This window comes from Musca vetustissima, unplaced genomic scaffold (genome assembly GCF_032173495.1).
Source record: "Musca vetustissima isolate MV318-11 ecotype Yass unplaced genomic scaffold, APGP_CSIRO_Mvet_v1 utg38774, whole genome shotgun sequence".
Lineage (NCBI taxonomy): Eukaryota > Metazoa > Arthropoda > Insecta > Diptera > Muscidae > Musca > Musca vetustissima.
In genome coordinates, this window is record NW_026883677.1 from 17,437 (window position 1) to 40,677 (window position 23,241).

A 23,241-nucleotide genomic window follows, 5' to 3' on the forward strand; every position below is an offset into this window, starting at 1 on the left:
ACACAACTTATAGAGTTATTGATAGCATTTATTTATTTAAATGTAACAATTAAAATAACATCGAAGTTATTTCTTTAAAACAGGGCATAAAATATCAAAGAGCAACATAGGTTAACTTCGTACTTTTCAGGTTAGGTCTTGAAGTCAGTGAAATTTATTACTATTTTCATTTACTATTTCTTTGCATTTATTTGCGAGTATTTGCTATTTGCTTAAAGCTATGCCTATTTGATGTCAAAACAATATGCGGATATCTTCGATATCTCCCATAATTGTTGTACAGCTACCACTAGCCATTAGATACTAATTGAAATTGATATTTTGTATAATTTTTTACATTACTTTAAGTCATTTACTAAATAATTATTTTGAAATATAAATTAAAGACGCACACACAACAATTGAATGTTTCTTGAAATTCGCCTGCCTCCGAATTTACACCTTTTCCAATTCCACAAAACGATTACGTTTATATTGATCCTTATAGCCTTGCACGAAACGCAATCTACCCTCATATTGGGTATCCATTATCGTTTGGACCAATTGTGGATGATCACTGCCCAATTCCATCCACATTTTACCGCCAGGTTTCAAATACAAGCAACCGCAATCGAATACCAAACGAGCAATACGCAAACCATCTGGACCACCATCCAGGGCGTTGAGGTTTTCATATCTGGAGAAAAGAAAATAAAAGGAAATAAATGATTTGGATTTAATAAATTTTTCAAAGGCCAGCCTTTGGCGTGGATTTTTTTAAAATTTATTTTTCAAGGGTTAGCCTTAGGCGTGGATTTGTATACCTTTCATCACACTGTGGTACAGGGCATTATGTCTTTGTGCATATGTTTGTAACAGGCAAAAATAATCGAGATAGACCCATGGTTCCTTTTGGGTATATGCATACAATCACTTTCTGAGTCGATTTAAGCATGTCCGCCCGTCCGTCCGTCTGTCCATGTTAAATTGTAAAAAAAGTACAGGTCGCATTTATGATCCGAATTGGATGAAATTTGGCACAGCTCATTTGTTTGGCCCAAGGACGAGCCCTATTGAAATTTGGAAAAATCGGTTCAGATTTAGATATAGCTCCAAAATATATTTTTGTTCGATTTACGGACTTTAGTCCCTGAAAATCATTCGATTTGCACGAAATTTGGCACAGCGTTATGAATTAGGACTAGAATGATGTCTGTTACGTTTCGTGAAAATCGGTTCAGATTTAGATATAGCTACCACATATATTTTCGTACGATTTAAGGTAAATGGTATATCAAAGTCCCTGTATATCGTTCGATTTGCACGAAATTTGGCACAGCGTAATAGATAAGGTCTAAAACGATGTGTGCAAAGTTTCGTGAAAATCGGTTCAGATTTAGATATAGCTCCCATATATAGTTTCAACCGATTTTAGGAAAATAGTCCTTTAAAGTCAGTGGAAATCTTTTGATTTGCCAGAAATTTGGCACAGCGTAATGAATAAGGTCTAGAATGATGTGTGTTAAGTTTCATGAAAATCGGTTTAAATTTAGATATAGCTCCCATATATATTTTCGTCCGATTTAAGGTAAATGGTGTACCAAAGTCCCTATATATCTTTCGATTTGCACGAAATTTGGCACAGCGTAATGAATAAGGTCTAGAATGATGTGTGTTAAGTTCCGTGAAAATCGGTTCAGATTTAGATATAGCTCCCATATATAGTTTAAACCGATTTTAGGTAATTAATCCTTTAAAGTCTGTATACATCTTTCGTTTTGCACGAAATTTGGCACAGCGTAATGAATTAGGTCTAGAATGATGTGTGCAAAGTTTCGTGAAAACCGGTTCAGATTTAAATATAGCTCCCATATATATCTTCGTCCGATTTAAGGTAAATTGTGTACCAAAATCCCTCTATATCATTCGATTTGCACGAAATTTGGCACAGCGTACTGAATTAAATCTAGAATTATGTGTGCAAAGTTTCGTGAAACTCGGTTCAGATTTAGATATAGCTCCCATATATATTTTCGTCCGATTTAATGTAAGTGGTGTACCAAAGCCCCTATATATCTTTCGATTTGCACGAAATTTGGCACAGCGTAATGAATAAGGTCTAGAATGATGTGTGCAAAGTTTCGTGAAAATCGGTTCAGATTTAGATATAGCTCCCAAATATATCTTCGTCCGATTTAAGGTAAATGGTGTATCAAAGTCCCTATATATCTTTCGATTTGCACGAAATTTGGTATGGCGTACTAAATTAAGTCTAGAATGATGTGTGCAAAGTTTCGTGAACATCGGTTCAGATTTAGATATAGCTCCCATATATAGTTTCATTCGATTAAAAGTAATTGGTGCACCAAAGTCCCTATATATCTTTCGATTTGCACGAAATTTGGCACAGCGTAATGAATAAGGTCTAGAATGATGTGTGTTAAGTTTCGTGAAAATCGGTTCAGATTTAGATATAGCTCCCATATATATTTTCGTCCGATTTAATGTAAATGGTGTACCAAAGACCCTACATAACTTTCAATTTGCACAAAATTTGACACAGCGTAATAGATAAGGCCTAGAATGAGGTGTGTTAAGTTTCGTGAAAATCGGTTCAGATTTAGATATAGCTCCCATATATCGTTTCAACCGATTTTAGCAAAATAGTCCTTTAATGTCAGTGGAAATCTTTTAATTTACATGAAATTTGGCATAGGGTACTGAATTAAGTCTAGAATGTTGTGTGCAAAGTTTCATGAAAATCGGTTCAGATTTAGATATAGCTCCCATATATATTTTCGTCCGATTTAAGGTAAATGGTGTACCAAAGTCCCTATATAACTTTCGATTTGCACGAAATTTGGCATAGGGTACTGAATTGTGTCTATAATAATGTGTGCTAAGTTTCATGAAAATCGGTTGAGATTTAGATAAAGCTCCCATATATAGTATCGCCCGATTTTATGTAATTGGTGCACCAAAGTCCCTATATATATTTCGACTTGCACGGATTTTGGTATAGGGTACTGAATTAAGTCTAGAATGAAGTTTGCTAAACTTCGATCCATAGCTAGGCCGAGTGACACAACGTACTGAAGTAATATAAATTAGTCTCTGGCAAATTTCCCCGAAATCGGTTCAGATATAGATATATAACAAAAACGCGACGTCTGTTAGGATACGTATGTAGAATATGCCCAAAGTGGTGAAGGGTATCATATAGATTTAGCCTTAGGCGTGGATTTTTTAAAATTAATTTTTCAAAGGGCCTCAATAAGGCGTGGATTTTTTAAAATTAATTTTTCAAAGGGCCACAATAAGGCGTGGATTTTTTAAAATTAATTTTTCAAAGGGCCTCAATAAGGCGTGGATTTTTTAAAATTAATTTTTCAAAGGGCCTCAATAAGGCGTGGATTTTTTAAAATTAATTTTTCAAAGGGCCACAATAAGGCGTGGATTTTTTAAAATTAATTTTTCAAAAGGCCGCAATAAGGCGTCGATTTTTTAAAATTAATTTTTCAATAGGGCCACAATAAGGCGTGGATTTTTTAAAATTAATTTTTCAATAGGGCCACAATAAGGCGCGGATTTTTTAAAATTAATTTTTCAATAGCGCCACAATAAGGCGTGGATTTTTTAAAATTAATTTTTCAATAGGGCCACAATAAGGCGTGGATTTTTTAAAATTAATTTTTCAATAGGGCCACAATAAGGCGTGGATTTTTTAAAATTAATTTTTCAATAGGGCCACAATAAGGCGTGGATTTTTTAAAATTAATTTTTCAATAGGGCCACAATAAGGCGTGGATTTTTTTGAAATTATTTTTTACCAGTGGGGCCACAATAAGGCGTGGATTTTTTAAAATTAATTTTTCAATAGGGCCACAATAAGGCGTGGATTTTTTAAAATTAATTTTTCAATAGGGCCACAATAAGGCGTGGATTTTTTTAAAATTAATTTTCCAATAGGGCAACAATAAGGCGTGGATTTTTTTAAAATTAATTCTTCAATAGGGCCACAATAAGGCGTGGATTTTTTTGAAATTAATTTTTCAATAGGGCCACAATAAGGCGTGGATTTTTTAAATTTATTTTTTTTTAATTTAAATTTTTTAAAATTAATTTGTGTTGGACTTGAAAAAGTTGTTTTTAAAAATCCACGGCCATTTTTAGGGCTTGAAAAAGTAGTTTTTAAAAGTCCACGCCTATTTGTAGGGGTTGAAAAAGTAATTTTTAAAAATCAAAATTTATTTTTTAAAAATCTACGCCTGAGATAGACTTTCAAAATTTATTTTTTAAAAATCTACGCCTGAGATAGACTCTCAAAAAATTATTATTTAAAAATCAACGCCTGTGATAGAGTTTCAAAATTGTTTTTTTAAAAGTGGCCACAATAAGGCGTGGATTTTTTAAAATTAATTTTTTTAATTTAAATTTTTTTAACATTTTGTTGGACTTGAAAAAGTAGATTAAAAAACTACGCCCATTTTTAGGACTTGAAAAAGTAGTTTTTAAAAATCCACGGCATTTTTAGGGCTTGAAAAAGTAGTTTTTAAAAATCCACGGCCATTTTTAGGGCTTGAAAAAGAAGTTTTTAAAAATCAAAATTTATTTTTTAAAAATCTACGCCTGAGATAGACTTTCAAAATTTAGTTTTTAAAAATCTACGCCTGAGATAGACTTTCAAAATTTAGTTTTTAAAAATCCACGCCTGGGATAGAGTTTCAACATTTGTTTTTTAAAAATCCGCGCCTGGGATGGACTTTGAAAAATTCTCTTAAAAATCCACGCTTGGGATAGACTTGATGTTTGTAGGGACGGACGGATCTTAACAACATTTAGTATAACACACACACACAAGCATCTACATAGGTTATGTTGTTACTTTTGGATATTGGATCTTACAATTTCACTTCCGGCTGGAGTAAAGCAAATTCTTCAGTCTTCACATAGGGCGGATTAGAAATGATAAGATCAAATTTCCGTCCATCCAGTTCCTTGGGTAAATAATCATTTTCCGCTGTTGTGTGATTATAGACTTTAAAGCGATCCTGTAAATTCAAACGTTTGGCGTTTTCCCAAGCCAAGGCCGTCGCAGCTTTACTACGTTCCACAGCTGTACTCCGGACATTTGGCAAAGCATGCAGAATGGCCAATGACATGGCTCCCGAGCCGCAGCCAACTTCCAGCATATCCAACGGTTCCATTACATTACGATATACACTGATTACCTTGGATACAAATTCTTCAGTCTCTGGACGGGGTATAAATACCGTGGGAGCTGTTTTCAGCGTGATGTCCATAAAGTCCCATTCTCCCACAATGTGTTGCAATGGCATACGGGCACATCTTGCCTCACAGAGGCGTTCAAATTCTTTCAATTGCTCCCTATTGAATTGGACATTGTGATAACTCGTCAAGGTGTTCTAAAGAGGGTGGGTGCATTATTACATAAATCAATCGATAATTAAATTAGCAGTTCCATACTTACGAATTTACGATTTAACACCTTGGCAACGATGCATTTCAAATTGAATTCAATATCACCCACTTCGCTTAATCGTAACTTTTCATCCCAACCTTCTAAGGCCTTGGTCACATCGATTTTTTCCTCGGAGTTATTTTGTGTGGTAGCCAAGGCTGCACTCGGTCTTATTGGCCTAGTGGCCGTCCTGGATATTTGCCTTAATTGTTGGAATATTAATTTGTACATTTTTATGGAATTTTCAGTGATAACTTCTAAGAAAAATTAGAAGTTGACTTGTGACTCTTCAGTTGTTACCAAAACAGCCAAGTTACAGGGATCAATAGATCGAGAATGGCCACAGTTGGTCAGAGAGCAAAAAATCGAACATGTGTTGGGCTTACAGATGTTTTTCAAGCAAGGGTGATATAAGTCGACTATCGATACATCGAGATATCGATTATCAATTGTTACTTTGAAATGGAGATTTTGTACCCAAATCTCTCCACAAAAAATTATCAATATGGGTAAATTTTTTCAGATAGCACCCATATAAGGGTACCCTATTTTTCGGTATTTTGGAGTTCTTGAGCGCGTTTTCCAATCGATTTCGCTGCAAGTTGGTATTTTGTAGTCGTATATCGTAACAAATCTCCCCACTAAAAATTATTAATATTCGCCTCCTTTTTGGGGTAGTCCCCATATAACCCCCTTTTTATACCCTTCACCACATGGTGGTTCAGGGTATTATGTCTTTGTGCATATGTTTGTAACAGGCAAAAGGAAACAAGATAGACACATTGTTCCTTTTGAGAATATGCATAGAATCATTTTCTGAGTCGATTTATGCATGACCGTACGTCTCTCCGTCTCTCCGTCTAAATTCTAAATTCTCTTTCTCCGATGTTAAATTGTAAACAAAATACAGGTCACATTTATGATCCGAATTGGATAAAATTTGGCACAGCTCGTTTATTTGGCCCAAGGACGAACCCTATTGAAATTGGTGAAAATCGGTTCAGATTTTGATATAGCTCCCATATATATTTTCGTCCGATATAGGCATCAAAATCCCTATAAATATTTCGATTTGCACGTAATTTAGCATAGGGTACTGAATTAGGCCCACAATGGTGTGTGCTAAGTTTCGTGAATATCGGCTCAGATTTAGATAAAGCTCCCATATATATTTCGTCCGATTTTAGGTAAATAGTACACCAATGTCCCTTTGTGTCCTTCGATTTACACGAAATTTGGTATGGCGTACTAAATTAAGTCTAGAATGATGTGCGGTAAGTTCCTAGAAAATCGGCTCAGATTTAAATATAGCTCCCATATATATTCGTCCGATTTAAGTTAAATGGGGCACCAAAGTCCCCATATATCTTTCGATTTGCACGAAATTTGGTATATCGTACTAAATTAAGTCTAGAATGATATGCGGTAAGTTCTGAGAAAATCGGCTCAGATTTAGATATAGCTCCCATATATATTTCGTCCGATTTAAGGTAAATGGGGCGCCAAAGTCCCCATATATCTTTCGATTTGCACGAAATTTGGTATGGCGTACTAAATTAGGTCTAGAATGATGTGCGGTAAGTTCTGAGAAAATCGGCTCAGATTTAGATATAGCTCCCATATATATTTCGTCCGATTTAAGGTAAATGGGGCGCCAAAGTACCTTTGTATCCTTCGATTTGCACGAAATTTGGCATAGGGTACTGAATTAAGTATACAACGATGTGTATTAAATTTCGTGAAAATCGGTTCAGATTTCGATTTAGCTCCCTTATATATTTTCTACCGATTTTATGTAAATGGGCCACTATATATCCTTCGAATTGCACGAAATTTGGCATAGGGTACTGAATTAGGTGTAGAACGATTTGTGTTAAATTTCGTGAAAATCGGTTCAGATTTTGATTTAGCTCCCTTATATATTTTCGTCCGATTTTATTTAATTGGTGCACCAGAGGCCCTAAATAACTTTCGATTTACACTAAATTTTGCATAGCATATTGAATTAAGACTAGAAAGATGAGTGTTAAGATTCGTGAAAATCGGTTCAGATTTCGATTTAGCTCCTATATATATTTTCGTCCGATTATAGGTAAATGGTGCACCAGAGGCCCTAAATAACTTTCGATTTGCACTAAATTTTGCATAGCCTATTGAATTAAGACTAGAACGATGAGTGTTAAGATTCGTGAAAATCGGTTCAGATTTAGGTATAGCTCCCATATTCATTTTCGTCCGATTTTATGTAAATGGTGCACCAAAGTTCCTATATATATCTTTCGATTTGCACGAAATTTAGCATAGCGCACTGAATTGAGTCTAGAGTGATATGTGCGATTTCGAAATAATCGGTTCAGATTTCGATACAGCTCCCACATATACATATATATATTCGTCCGATTTTACCTAAATGGTGCACCAAACTCCTATTATTTTTTGAAATTTTTACACAACGTATCAAATTGGTTCTAAGTCTCTGCTCTGCTGGTAGTTTATGGTCTGGTCCCGTACTGCAAGAATCTACAAGATTTTACTATTTTCTTCGATATCATAAAGGAAAAAAGTGTTATCGGAGTAAAAAATAGTAGATTCTTGCAGTACGGGAACAGACCATTAGTCTCCTTCGAATTGGCAACGCAGTGATTTAATTTTATGGTTGGCAATGTAGAGTTTACGTGTGTAGCCTATATCCAAACCTTTTAGAATGAATCGTGGCCGTTTTTACACATTTGTAAATGATTGAGAATCGGTTTAATGCTGCACTTAAATGTATTTTTTTTTTTTTGGATTTTTGAAGTCCCTTATTTGGACTTATTGCTTTGTTTTTTGATTTTTTTTTGGATTTTTGGAATTTTTATAAATTCATTGCTTTTAGTTTTTTTTTAAATTTTTTCAAAATGAGTCCTCCATCAACAATTTGTCACCGATATGGTACCAGTCTCCGAATCACAACCATCACTACCACTGCCACTATTCACCGAGGGTGCCGCATTCCTTTCCCGAATACCCAACCAGGGCAGACGTCGCTCCAATTCCAGTCGATATTTCGGATGACTGGCTGCATAAACCCAAGGATCCAAGCAGGACACCAATTTCGCACAACAGCATGGTATCATCGAAGCGAACGGAGTTATCATATGACGATAGTTAAAGGTACCCAACAGCGACACAGTGGCATAGGGGGTCCATGAGAAGACATACATCATATAGATGGTCATTGCGGCCTTGGCAATTCGTATCTCAACACTCATGGCATTTTGATTGGCCGACAAGGATTTTATGTTCATCTTCTTCGCCTGATCGGCCAGCATTTTTTCATGATCCCTTACATGGAGGAATAACTTGGTGTAATAGACGCAGATAATAACCATCGGAATGCAATAGGCCCACACGAACATCGACTGGACAAAGTAACGTGTCTCATCATCCTGCGAGAGATAATCAAAAGAGCAGCTGGTCAGGAAACCCTCTGTGGGTAGAAGAGGAAATTTAAATCAAAAATAAATTATGGGGTAATGTGTGGACCCACCTGGTATATAATGTCCCCAAATGTGAAACAAGGGTAACACCGAAAATGGTGTGGTCCATAGCCAGGTCATTGTAATAATAATTATTATTTGAGGGAAATTTAAACGGCCATCTATGGGATTGGAGATGGTTCTGAAAAGAGAAAAATTATTTAATTATTAAATCCACGCCTTGTGTAGACCTTTAAAAAAAATTATTTAAAAAATCCACGCCTTGTGTAGACCTTTAAAAAAAATTATTTAAAAAATCCACGCCTTGTGTAGACCTTTAAAAAAAATTATTTAAAAAATCCACGCCTTGTGTAGACCTTGGAAAAAATTATTTAAAAAATCCACGCCTTGTGTAGACCTTGGAAAAAATTATTTAAAAAATCCACGCCTTGTGTAGACCTTGGAAAAAATTATTTAAAAAATCCACGCCTTGTGTAGACCTTGGAAAAAATTATTTAAAAAATCCACGCCTTGTGTAGACCTTGGAAAAAATTATTTAAAAAATCCACGCCTTGTGTAGACCTTAGAAAAAATTATTTAAAAAATCCACGCCTTGTGTAGACCTTAGAAAAAATTATTTAAAAAATCCACGCCTTGTGTAGACCTTGGAAAAAATTATTTAAAAAATCCACGCCTTGTGTAGACCTTGGAAAAAATTATTTAAAAAATCCACGCCTTGTGTAGTACTTGGAAAAAATTATTTAAAAAATCCACGCCTTGTGTAGACCTTGGAAAAAATTATTTAAAAAATCCACGCCTTGTGTAGACCTTGGAAAAAATTATTTAAAAAATCCACGCCTTGTGTAGACCTTGGAAAAAATTATTTAAAAAATCCACGCCTTGTGTAGACCTTGGAAAAAATTATTTAAAAAATCCACGCCTTGTGTAGACCTTAGAAAAAATTATTTAAACAATCTACGCCCGCAAAGAACCTTAGAAAAAATTATTTAAACAATCTACGCCTCCTTAGGACCTTGGAAAAAATTATTTAAAAAATCTACGCCTTGTGTAGACCTTGGAAAAAATTATTTAAAAAATCCACGCCTTGTGTAGTACTTGGAAAAAATTATTTAAAAAATCCACGCCTTGTGTAGACCTTGGAAAAAATTATTTAAAAAATCCACGCCTTGTGTAGACCTTGGAAAAAATTATTTAAAAAATTCACGCCTTGTGTAGACCTTGGAAAAAATTATTTAAAAAAATCACGCCTTGTGTAGACCTTGGAAAAAATTATTTAAAAAATCCACGCTTTGTGTAGACCATGGAAAAAATTATTTAAAAAATCCACGCATTGTGTAGACCTTGGAAAAAATTATTTAAAAAATCCACGCTTTGTGTAGACCTTGGAAAAAATTATTTAAAAAAACCACGCCTTGTGTAGACCTTGGAAAAAGTTGTTTAAAAAATCTACGCCTTGTGTAGACCTTGGAAAAAATTATTTAAAAAATCCACGCCTTGTGTAGACCTTGGAAAAAATTATTTAAAAAATCCACGCCTTGTGTAGACCTTGGAAAAAATTATTTAAAAAATCCACGCCTTGTGTAGACCTTGGAAAAAATTATTTAAAAAATCCACGCCTTGTGTAGACCTTGGAAAAAATTATTTAAAAAATCCACGCCTTGTGTAGACCTTGGAAAAAATTATTTAAAAAATCCACGCCTTGTGTAGACCTTGGAAAAAATTATTTAAAAAATCCACGCCTTGTGTAGACCTTAAAAAAAAATATTTAAAAAATCCACGCCTTGTGTAGACCTTGGAAAAAATTATTTAAAAAATCCACGCCTTGTGTAGACCTTAAAAAAAATTATTTAAAAAATCCACGCCTTGGAAAAAATTATTTAAAAAATCCACGCCTTGGAAAAAATTATTTAAAAAATCTACGCCTTGGAAAATATTCTTTTAAAAATCTACGCCTTGGAAAATATTCTTTTAAAAATCTACGCCTTGGAAAATATTCTTTTAAAAATCTACGCCTTGGAAAATATTCTTTTAAAAATCTACGCCTTGTGTAGACCTTGGAAAAAATTATTTAAAAAATCCACGCCTTGTGTAGACCTTGGAAAAAATTATTTAAAAAATCCACGCCTTGTGTAGACCTTGGAAAAAATTATTTAAAAAATCCACGCCTTGTGTAGACCTTGGAAAAAATTATTTAAAAAATCCACGCCTTGTGTAGACCTTGGAAAAAATTATTTAAAAAATCCACGCCTTGTGTAGACCTTGGAAAAAATTATTTAAAAAATCCACGCCTTGTGTAGACCTTGGAAAGAATTATTTAAAAAATCGACGCCTTGTGTAGACCTTGGAAAGAATTATTTAAAAAAATCCACGCCTTGTGTAGATCTTGGAAAGAATTATTTAAAAAATCCACGCCTTGTGTAGACCTTGGAAAGAATTATTTAAAAAATCCACGCCTTGTGTAGACCTTGGAAAAAATTATTTAAATAATCCATGCCTTGTGTAGACCTTGGAAAAAATTATTTAAAAAATCCACGCCTCCCCCCCACTTACCTGTACCGATCATAGGCAATAAAGGCATTTGTCACTGCTGCTCCTTGGCCCGAGATCCCACCAATCACGGCATAAATATCACAGCCTAGTTCACCACCCCAAAAATAACCCAGCACCGCATTAATCATATAATGTGGCATATTCAGGGCCATTATCAAATCGAAAATTGCCAAATTTATGATCAACAAATTTGAGGGGGTGCGTAAATTTTTTGACCTTAAAAAAATTAATAAATATTAATAATTTAATAATTTATTTATCGGAATTTTTAGAAACCCTCCAAAAACTTACGTTGAAAATATCCACAATACCAAACCATTGCCGAATAGGGAGCACAACAGCATAGCCACAAAGGCCATAAACAAGAAGGCCTGATAATAAATCTGCGGGGCCGGGAATGAACGCCAATGTTCATGAATTAAGTGTTGATATTCCATGGGGAAGTGCCAGCCCAAATTGGGAGGAGCGGCCACATTTGGCGATGGAAGGGAGGAGCTGGAGAAAATTAAAATATTTTTTCAGGCGTTCCAAAATATCTTCGAGATGTTGGATTACCCATTGTGATAATTTGCATACGGTTCTGGTCCTATTGCAACAAATCTTTCCATTGAATCCATTTTTTTTTTAATTTTTTAAGGACACAATTTCCTTCAGTTATTTTTCCCACATTTTTCTTTTCTTTTTGCGCTCAACACTTTTTATATCCGTCAGTATTTAAAATTCCGTTGTAACTTGAACTAACAGTAATGGCTATCCCACCTTTCCCTTTTATAGATGTTCGAGATGATGACCGGTCAGCCAAAAAGTGAATTCTTTAAATGCTTAAGAAAGCTGATTTTCTTCGTGGCATCGACGTAAAAGAAATTCCAAGGAGGATTATCTACATTTTTGTGGAATGTGCAGAAGGTGAGTAGACCATTATTTCATTTCTTCAAACAATAGGGTGGCATGAATTATAAATTTTTTCTATTCTACCTATCTGCTCTTCTAAATACCAATCGCTGAAAGATAATTTGTATTTGTCGAACCATACTCACGTTCAAAATTTAAAATGTCGTTAAGCATGTTGCCATCTTAATGAGAAAGACTACATACAAACCTCTTCATTGAATTGAGGGCGTAAGTAGCTAACGGAGTAATTTTGCTCTCTTTATAAACAAAACCATTAGTAAAACGCTTATAACTTCTTTACTTAGCAGGCTTGTGACAGAACTTTCGTTCCATAAGCTGAGCTTAGAAAAGATTTCCAGGCGCATCGGTCTTTTGCGCAGTTTTTCCAATTTGAAAGACCATTTTCAGCGATGTTGTCTTCGACTTGATCTTTCCAACGTATTGCTGGCCTTCCCCTTCTGCGTGAACCATCAGCTGGTTCGCTTTTATATGCCTTCTGGGCTGGGGCATCTTCATCCATTCTCACAACATGACCTAGCCAACGTAGTCGCTGCAGCTCAATACGTCTAACAATGTCGATGTCCGAGTATAGCTGGTACAACTCATGGTTCATTCGACGGCGATATTCACCGTCAATGCAGATCGGCCCATATATCTTTCGGGGAATTTTTCTCTCAAATACTTCAAGAGCTGCTCCTCATCTGCTTTCGCAAGTACCCATGCTTCAGATTCGTATAACAGCACGGGTAGTATCAGCGTCTTGTAGAGTGTGAATTTGGTCTGGCGGGAGGTGGCCTTGCTTTTGAGTTGTTTGCTCAGACCATAGTCGCATCGGTTGGCCATCACAATCCTTCTCCGAATTTCAAAACTGATATTATTCGTTTTATTTATGGCGGTACCAAGGTATATAAAGTCTTTAACTACCTCGAAGCTGTAGTTCTCAAGTTCCACAGTTGGTCCGAGTCTACAGGACGTCTTGCGCGTTGATACCATCAGCTTGGTCTTCTCGCCGTTTACTGCCAGACCCACTTTGGCAGACTCCATTTCAATTTGTTCAAAGGTGGCTGTTACCGCTCGCAATGTTCGACCCATTATATCGATCTCATCGGCGTAGGCGAGTAACATGTGTTGTTTGGTGTAGAGAGTGTCATTTCTGTTCACCTTTGCGTCTGGTATGACCTTTTCCAGATGTGAAAAAAAAACACACGACAAACTGTCACCTTGTCTAAATCCTCGTTCGGTATTAAAGGACTTCGAGAGGTCCCTTCCGACTTTAACTGCTGATCTTGTGCCTATTAATGTTATTCTGCATAGCCGAATTAATTTTGCAGGAATGCCAAACGCAGACATGGCTTTATGCACCGCTGAACGAATAGGGCTGTCGAATGCGGCTTTATAGTCGACGAATAGGTGGAATGTGTCGATTTGTTTTTCGTGGGTTTTTCCAGGATTTGAGACGCAGAGTGAAAATCTGGTCAATGGTGAATTTGCCAGGTCTGAAGCCGCATTGGTATGGTCCAATAATGTAATTGACCATTGGCTTCAGTCGTTCACTCAGCACGCTGGATAGCGTTGTGATCGCAAAGTACGAAACCACACATTCTAGATAAGAACATTCTTAGTTAAGGGTACCTAAGTAGATGTAAGTTGTAAATAAAAATCACTTTGTAAACAGCAACCACACGAATCAGACGTCTTTTATTTGACAAGCGAGATTAGAGCAAGAATAAAAGACTTTCAACAGGTTATGGGCCCAGGAGCACTCTAGGTACAGAAGAAAATCTAGACATAGCTAAGAACCAGAATCGCAGTGAACAAGAAGAAAAGTATGCCCAGGAGAACTCTGAAGGGGATAAATACTGTACGCTCAGCATCACTCTGATGGAGAAATATACTAAGTAGTAACCGGCAGTTCTCTGGAGAAGTGTGTCCCTCCAGCAGATCGTGGTTTCTCGTGTGTCGAAAACCAGCGATAATGTGTTACCTGTGTGTCAGTAACACACGTCCCCAAGTAGTGGGAGCAGAGACTGCAGGCAAGGAAAAAGGTTGAGCAGAGAAATTCCCACGAGCATGCGTACACCGTTTGAGATGTGTTTGACAACAACAATGCAAGCAAGAGCATTATGTTTTTGCCTAACGGTGTGACTACGAATTGATGCGTAATTTGTTTACAAGAAGTCTCTGGCGGAATGGAAGGTGTAAGCTCACAGTGAATTGTGTGTTGTTTGTAGAACTTGCTAGGCAATTTTTACGGTTTACAATGAAGCGCTAAATATGAACAAGTGAAAAAGCGTTAAGTTCGGCCGGGCCGAACTTTGGATACCCTCCACCATAGTTATACTGACAGATACATGCAATGAAAATATAGGGAACATACCAAAAAGTGGACCTATACCGATATTTCTAAAAGCGGATTATGTAAACCATAATGTAAACCATAATACAAATTTCAGAAATTTTTAATGGATAAATATACCCTCAGTCTTATGGCTTAAGAGGGTGTATACACTTTAACACGTTTGTTTTCATTTCATTTTAGATTTCATGCAAACTTTGCCCATCTTTTTATTTCTTCCAAACTTAATTCAAATTTAAAGATGGGGAATATCGGTCCACTCCTTCTGGAACCTCCTCACAGGGGCTAGCTCTAAATGCGGCTATAGTTCATTATCGAACCTTACGTTATCATTTTTTATCTCCCTATCCTCCGCAGGAGAAATTATTACAACAGAGTCTTAGATCCAAGCTCAAAACGCGGAACAAATCAGATATCTATTTTAATATAAAAATGAGGTTATATATGTGAAAAAGGGGGCGTATATTAATAATTTTTGGTAGGGAGATTTGTTACCATATACGACTACAAAATACCAAATGGCAGAAAATTCGGTTAAAAACGCGCTCAAGAACCCCAAAATACCGGTAATTGGGGGTACCCTTATATGGAGGCTATCCGAAAATATGGACCTATATTTATAATTTTTTGTGGAGACATTTAGTACCCAATAGGAACCCAATATACCAAATTTCAGCGAATTCGGTTGAAAAACGCGCTCAAGAACCTCAAAATACCGAAAATTGGGGTACCCTTTTATGGGGGCTGTCCGAAAAAATTTACCTATATTTATAATTTTTTGTGGGGAGATTTGCAACCCAATAAGAACTCAAAGTACTAAATTTCAGCGAATACGATGAAAAACGCACTCAAGAACCTCAAAATACCAAAAATTGGGGGGTACCCTTATATGGGACCTATGCCTAAACGTGGACCGATATAGTCCATCTTCGAACTTGACCTGCCTGCAGACAAAAGACTCTATGCAAAATTTTGGGGCTGTATCTCAATTCGTTTAGACGCTAGAGTGATTACAAAAGACAGAATTTTTAGAATTTTACGCTGATCAAGAATATATATACTTTATAGGGTCGGAAATGATTATTTCGATGCGTTACAAACGGAAAACAAAACTAATATACCCTCCATACTATGGTGGAGGGTATAAAAATAGGCGTAGATATACGACGAGCAAAAGGAGTTTGCTGAGCGCAAGAGGGGAGCTGTTTTTGTATCGGAATGTGTTTCTGGTGAAGACAACAACAACTCAATGAAGTGCCATTACCGTTACGGTCCAACTGATGGGGAGAGCCTACTACTATATATCACAACACTATAGAAGGCGTGGATTATTTAAACAATTTTTTGAAGAAATCCTGAAAAAAGGGGGATCTGTTCTAGTTGACGCGGATATTGTCCGCGGAGTGATAGCACGTCTGCATCTTTTACAGTGCATTTACACACTAATTTATTAAAATAAAAAGTGATCGTTAAGAACTAAGTATTACAATATGACTTAACCTATCTTAGACTAATGTGTAAAATAGAGAGAGAGTGCATCTGTCATAACACATGGAGTGGACACACACAATTATTTATCTCACATGTGGCAAGTACGCTAGACTTGCTTATCAATCTGTAGTGAATATTACTCCCCGTAATCTCACCCAAACATACCCCATGTGGCTATATAAAATCACATCTTATTTTTCAACATTCAACCAAAATAATCGCTTATCTCAAGTGGACTGTAGACAAAAGTAGATCCCTGTTTAACTAAATTTTCTCTCCTTTACACAAGAGATCCACAACAAGACATTCACTATCTTTATTATTTAAAAACCATGTTCGCTACGTGAACAATCCACATCTTGTTTTTTCATTCTTCCCTCCCTTCCTTGTAATAAAAAACACAGTTTTTATTTTATTTTTTATTTTCCATTTTTCTCTTTGTTTTATTTCATTCGCAATCATCAGTTTTTTTTTCTTTCTTTCTTTTTGTAATAACATAAACATTTCATTATTTTATATTTTTATATATATGTATATGCATATTATTAATTAATACTTATGTTGTTTAATTTTTTTTTTATTTTTTAATATTAATATTTTGTTGTTATTTATTTTTTTATTTTATAATCTAATGTTGCTTAGCCATACTAACATTTTTTATATAAATACTAATTAATATTATATTTTTTATTATTATTTTGTCTCTCTAATCTAATATGCAAATATATATTTAATGATAAATATATTTTTCTTATTATAGAAGATATTATTTTTTTAATTTATTTTGTTTTAATTTTATTTTTGTTACAAAAATTTACAAAAAATAAAATTTTTAAAAGAAAAAAAATATATTTTTTTAAGCTGTTTATTTATTTTTAAGATTAGGTCTTAATATTAATTAATTATTTTTTTATCTTTTTTATTTTTTAATATTTTTTTTATTTTTATATATATATTTTTTAATTTTTATTTTTATTTCATTTTTTTATTTTTCTATAAATATTTAAATTATGTTATTTATTGATTATTTTTCTTTTGTTTTAATATATATTTATAGCTAATTGTATATTTATCTTATTTGTAATTTATATATAATTTTGTTTATATTTATTTATTTTTTTAATATTATTTTAACATTTAAAAAGCTACATTGTTATAATTTAATATATTTTTTTATTTTATAATATATATTTTTTCTATTTTACGTTTTTCAATTATTTTCTATATATATGTATATTATGTTTATTTATAAAACTATGATATATGTATGGAGGAGTTGGGTTAACACAGTGGGCTGAAAATATAAAGGGCCTAGCGTGGATGGGATTTTTTCAAGATTTTTTGTTTTACATGCCAAGACTCAGTATTTCCGACAATTTTTATTACAATTTTTATTTAATGGTCTCATATATTGCATAAAAATATTCATACCATTTTATTTTTATTTTTTTTTATTTCAAGATTTTTAAAAAAAATACCCTTCCTGGTTATAGACCCTCTACATTTCCAGCCCATGTTCTTTATATAGCCTGTGTATATATGAAATCTAAATATTTTAATATATATTTTTTATTATTTTTCAATATTAATATTTTTTATTTTTAGTAATTTTTTTTTATAATTTTTTTGTCGTCCAAAATTTAATTTTTAATTTTTTTTTTTAATTTTTTTTCTATAAATTTTGTCATCCATAATTTTTTTCTTCTAAATATTTTTTATGTCAATTTTTTTTTTATAAAACTTTCATCCATTATTATTTCAATTTTTGTTTTCAATAACCATTCTTTGATTGTTTAACATATTATAATTAATGATTTGTTTTCTATAATTAATTTTTTATATATTTTTTTTAATATTTTTATTTTTTTGTTTTGCTTCTAAACTATGCTAAACACTCGCCAACAACATTTTTTTTTGGATTTAAAATATATATATTTTTTTATTTTCAATATTTTTTTTTTCATAACGAACCCTAGGGGCTTATACATTATATACATTTTGCTAACATGGGTAATGGGGGTATAAATGAAATTATATTCAAACCAGTAAGGAAAGTAGTAAAGTCGGACTGGGCCAATTCATTACTCTATGCCAAATTTCGTGCAAATCGGGGGGTATATAGGGACTTTGGTGCACTATTTACCCAAAATTGGCCGAAAATATATATATGGGAGCTATATCTGAATCTGAACCGATCTTTACGAAATTTAACACACTTCGTTCTAGACCTAATTCAATACGCTATGACAAATTTCATGCAATTCGAAGGATATATAATGACTTTGGTGCACCATTTGCCTTAAATCGGACGAAACTATATATGAGAGCTATATCTAAATTTAAACAGATTTTCACGAAATTTAACACACATCTATCCAGACTTAATTTAGTACGCCGTGCCAAATATCATGCAATTCGAAGGATATATAGGGACTTTGGTACACCATTTACCTTAAATCGGACGAAATTATATATGGAAGCTATATCTAAATCTTAACCGATTTTCACGAAACTTAACCACATCTCTCTAGAATTAATTTAATACGATATGCCAAATTTTGGTGTAAATCTACAGATATATAGGTACTTTAGTGCACCATTTACCTTAAATCGGACGAAAATATATATGGGTGCTATATCTAAATCTGAACAGATTTTCTCTAACTCTAACTTTCGGCGGATTTTTATTCCTAGCCTGGGCCATATTTCGTGATAGTTGCACCCTCTTGCCCGATTATAGGTTAACAGCACCTCTTCCTTACACTGACATATTTTCTGAATATTACTAATATTTAGTACAGCCCTTCAAATTACTTGTTCAGCTACGCTACACTGTGGGTTGTATTGTGATGTTCGGCTTATAATTGTGGCCTATAGATCGACTCGAAAAAACACACACACACACACAAAAATAAGTTTTCGGTCCACTTTATCCCAAAATTATTATCTGATCATCACCGAAAGTAATAGACGTTGTCCTTGACCATAACTGGAACCTATTGGACAATTTCAAAGCGATCAGCACTATATTTCTGCCCTCCTGTGTGGTAATGGGTTACTAAATAATATAAGTTTTCGGTCCTCTTCATCCCAAAATTATTATCTGATCATCACCGAAAATTATAGACGCTGTCCTTGACCATAACTGGAACCTCATGGACAATTTCAAAGCCATCAGCGCTATATTTTCGCCCTCCTGTGTGGTAATGGGTTACTGAATAACATCTGAATACGCATACATCGGAATAAGCACCTGTAAATATTTAGGTGTATCTCCCACATCCGAGTACATGCGACAACATAATTGGTATCGTTTTAAAGGTCAACCACTCATATTTTAAAGGTCAACCACTCAGGTCAACCACTCATCATAAACTATCAGCTTCTAGGGTCTATGTCCTTCGGGAGTTAATATATAACCCATAGAATACAATTTTTGTATTTTTCACACAAAAGTGAGGGTCCATTTGACCCGCTAAATATTGACCGATCTTTATCAAAACAGGCATGCTTATTCTTTGGCCCGATCCACTTCTCCATGTAAAAATTCGCGATGTTGGGGCCATAATTGCGGCCTCTGGAGCGACCAGACAAAAATAAAGTTTTTGGTCCAAAAACAACCCATCCTACATGCAAAATTTCGTGGCGATTGGTCCATAACTGTGACCTATATCGTGTTTACAAATTATAATGGACAGACGGACGGACACACACACATGTCTAGATCGACTCAGCTAGTCGAGATATGGCGATCGGTATACTTAAAGGTGGGTCAAGGGCCAATATTTGGCGGCGTTACAAACTTTTGGGTCTGCACAAAGCTATAATACCCTGACAACATAGTTGTGTAAGGTATGAAAATCCAAGCCCAAGGGTAGACTTTGATAGGATAGGCATAAGTTTTGAAAAATTAATTTTAAAAAAATCCAGGCCTTAGTGTAGGCGTGAAAAATCAATTTTAAAAAAATCCAGGCATAGGTTTAGGGGTGAAAAATTAATTTTAACGAATCCAAACCTTTGAAAAATTAATTTTAAAAAATGCAGGCCTAGGTGTAGGCATGAAAAAATAATTTTAAAAAATCCAGGCCTAGATTTAGGCGTGAAAACTCGATTTTAAAAAATCCAGGCCTAGATTTAGGCGTGAAAACTCGATTTTAAAAAATCCAAACCTTTCGTAAATCGTAAAAAAATATTTTTAATTTTTTTTAGAAATCTATTTTGAATATAATTTCGTTTATCACCCCCTTTACCCATCATATTTGTTTTAGAAAAGTTCCTGTTTTTTTTCAATATTTTATTTTTTTAGGACATTTTTTGCTAATTGTTTTTTTTGCTTCTTCTTCTCATCAAGTTAAAAAAAATTGTTTCGATAAAAATTAAAAAATTAAAATAAAAATTCCGTAGCCAGCTATGCTAAATGACTTAGAAGTCGATGAAGGTTCTCTGCGATCTCTTCTCTAGAAGAGGACATGAATTTCAATTCCAAAAATTGGGTTTAAAAAAAAATATATTGTTAAAATAAAAAATCGAAATTTTTTTTCAATCAAAAGGTTCTCTGCGACCCCTTCACAATTAGGGCCCTCTTCTCTAGAAGAGAACCTGAATTCCAATTCCAAAAATGGTTTTGAAAAAAAAATAATATTAAAATAAAAAATCAAAAATTATTTTCAATTCAAAATATTTTTTTATTTTTTAAAACAAATCATTAAAATTAGAAAATAAAATAAAATTTACAAAAAATAATGCCATTTACACACAATTCACAAACTTATAATTACAGCAAAAAAATTAACACAATAAAAATTAATAGCACAAAAAATTATTTATAAAAAAAATTTACACAAAATTATAAAATAAAAAGTATTGCAAAGGCAAAAAATTAAGGGATAAAGGACGCAAAGTGGGTTGGAACAAGAAGGTGGGAGACTAGAGAGCCCTTGATTTTGTTTTTCAAATAAGAATACTGAGTATTCTCATCGAGGAATGATCTCGAAGGCCTAGACCTGCCCTCCTTGGCAGTTCCATATAAATTAACTACAAAGGCACAAAATTAGGCAAACTTAAAATTAGAATTTTTTTTTGAAAAATTTTCAAATCAAATACTTAAATGGAATTTTGGTTGACGAAAATTAGGCCACTGGGGGGGCGTTATAAGTAAAAATTATTTTTTAATATAAAATGTCTTTTAGAATTTTTATATTTATATGCAAGGTCGTTGGACATTCAAGAGAGATTCATAGTTGAAAATTGTAAAAAAATTTCATTAATTATATTGACTGGCTTTTATGTTACAAAATTAAAATTAAAATACATTATTATTAATTAATGTAATAATAATTAAAATTAATTTTATTTTAAAAACAAATAATTTTTTTAAGATCATATTTAAGGACATTCAACACAGTTTTTAAAAAATTAATTATTTTTCTGGTTTTTTTTCGTTACTATTTTTTGTTTCATTTTCTTTAAATATTTTTTTTTACTTTTCTTTTGTTTTTGTATTATTATTTTCTTGTTTTTTGTTTAATTATAATTTAATGCATAAACAGTCTTTTTTAGTTCACAATAACTTAAAAGAGACAAAGGACTAAACACTAAAATTAATTTACAATTATTTATTTAATTTATAATAATTATTTTTTTTTAATTTTTAAATAATTATTTTTTAATATTATTTAAATTTAATTAAAATTAATTAATTTGTTTTTAAAAATATTCTGGAAAGTATAGCGAAGTTGTATTTCTTTTTCTTTACTAATTAGTGATATAAAAGCAGGCAGGGTATAGATTCAAAATTTTTTCTTATAATAATTATAATTAGACTTCAAAATGCAACAACAATTTTCTTAATTTAATTTTCTAAAAAAAATATTTAAATTTTCTTCATGTATGGAAGTCATAATTTTCATGGTGTATAACAGTTATAAAAGTGTTATACATCAACAATTTAAAAACATTCATGGGTGTTAGTAATTATTTTTAAGAAAATTAATGGATTTGGGGTTTTTTTGTCAAACTGTTATACGGATCTTAGTGTATAACAGTTAAAAAGTTGTTATACATCAACAATTTTGGCAACATTTATGGTTGTTAGTAATTAATTTTATAATAAAATAATGGATTTTGGGTTTTTTGCAAACTGTTATACGGTTTTTAAAACTGTTATACTCTAAAAATGTGTAAATTTGGTTTTATAATACCCTTAAAAATAATTTATTACATTTTGGAATGCTTTATGCAATTTTTTTCAAGCGTTCATCAATTTCTGAAAACTGTTATACGGCTGTGGGGACTGTTATACTCAGAAAATAATGTTAACATAACTATAAATTGTGGTTGTTAGTAATTAATTTTATAATAAAATAATGGATTTTGGGATTTTTTTGCAAACTATTATACGGATTTTAAAACTGTTATACTCCGTAAATTATGTAAAATTAACTTTTAAAATTATTTATGAACAAATTATGACATTTTGGTATGCTCTATGCCATTTTTTTCAAGCGTTCATCAATTTCTGAAAACTGTTATACGGCTGTGGAGACTGTCATACTCAGAAAATAATGTTAAAATAACTTTAAATTGTTTATTTAATTAATTTATTACATTTGATAATGTTTTGTGTATTTTTTCGAACGGTACTCATTATTTTTGTAAACTGTTATACGACTTTGGGTACTGTTATACTCAAAAAATTATGTAAAACTTACTTAAAATGTATTTTATTAAAGTTTGGAATATTTTGTGTAATTTTTTTCACACCTAAATCAATGTTTTAAAACTGTTATACTGCTTTAGAAACTGTTATACTGTAAAACTTACTTAAAACGTATTTTATTAAATTTTGGAATGTTTTGTGTGATTTTGTTCACACCTAAATCAATGTTTTAAGAAACTGTTATACGGCTGTAGAAACTGTTATACTCAAAAAAATTATATAAAACTTACTTTAAAATGTATTTCATAAAATGTTGGAATGTTTTGTGTAATTTTTTCACACCTAAATCAATGTT

At 33.0% G+C, this 23,241-nt stretch overlaps 2 protein-coding genes across 2 annotated transcripts; both read right to left on the reverse strand.

Moving 5' to 3' along the window:
• Window positions 1-435: 435 nt before the first annotated feature.
• On the reverse strand, window positions 436-5,724 carry LOC133330608 (MTRF1L release factor glutamine methyltransferase-like). Its single transcript, XM_061539049.1, has 3 exons — window positions 5,471-5,724; window positions 4,885-5,405; window positions 436-676 (listed from the first exon to the last, which is right to left on the reverse strand). Exons 1-3 carry the CDS (start codon window positions 5,690-5,692, stop codon window positions 436-438), a joined length of 984 nt encoding a protein of 327 aa, XP_061395033.1. The 5' UTR covers window positions 5,693-5,724.
• A 2,646-nt stretch (window positions 5,725-8,370) lies between these two features.
• On the reverse strand, window positions 8,371-12,107 carry LOC133330607 (opsin Rh5-like). Its single transcript, XM_061539048.1, has 5 exons — window positions 12,046-12,107; window positions 11,782-11,985; window positions 11,491-11,706; window positions 8,991-9,121; window positions 8,371-8,930 (listed from the first exon to the last, which is right to left on the reverse strand). Exons 1-5 carry the CDS (start codon window positions 12,105-12,107, stop codon window positions 8,371-8,373), a joined length of 1,173 nt encoding a protein of 390 aa, XP_061395032.1.
• Between the last annotated feature and the right edge of the window lie 11,134 nt (window positions 12,108-23,241).

Excerpts from the sequence above, each read along its gene's own strand:
- LOC133330608 (XM_061539049.1), bottom strand. The coding sequence starts at position 5,692 with ATGTACAAATTAATATTCCAACAATTAAGGCAAATATCCAGGACGGCC. Across the intron at positions 5,406-5,470 it reads AGGTGTTAAATCGTAAATTC|AACACCTTGACGAGTTATCA; the intron begins GTAAGTATGGAA and ends CACCCTCTTTAG. Across the intron at positions 677-4,884 it reads CTCCAGCCGGAAGTGAAATT|ATATGAAAACCTCAACGCCC; the intron begins GTAAGATCCAAT and ends TCTTTTCTCCAG.
- LOC133330607 (XM_061539048.1), bottom strand. The coding sequence starts at position 12,107 with ATGGATTCAATGGAAAGATTTGTTGCAATAGGACCAGAACCGTATGCA. Across the intron at positions 11,986-12,045 it reads TATGCAAATTATCACAATGG|CTCCTCCCTTCCATCGCCAA; the intron begins GTAATCCAACAT and ends AATTTTCTCCAG. Across the intron at positions 11,707-11,781 it reads GTATTGTGGATATTTTCAAC|GTCAAAAAATTTACGCACCC; the intron begins GTAAGTTTTTGG and ends AATTTTTTTAAG.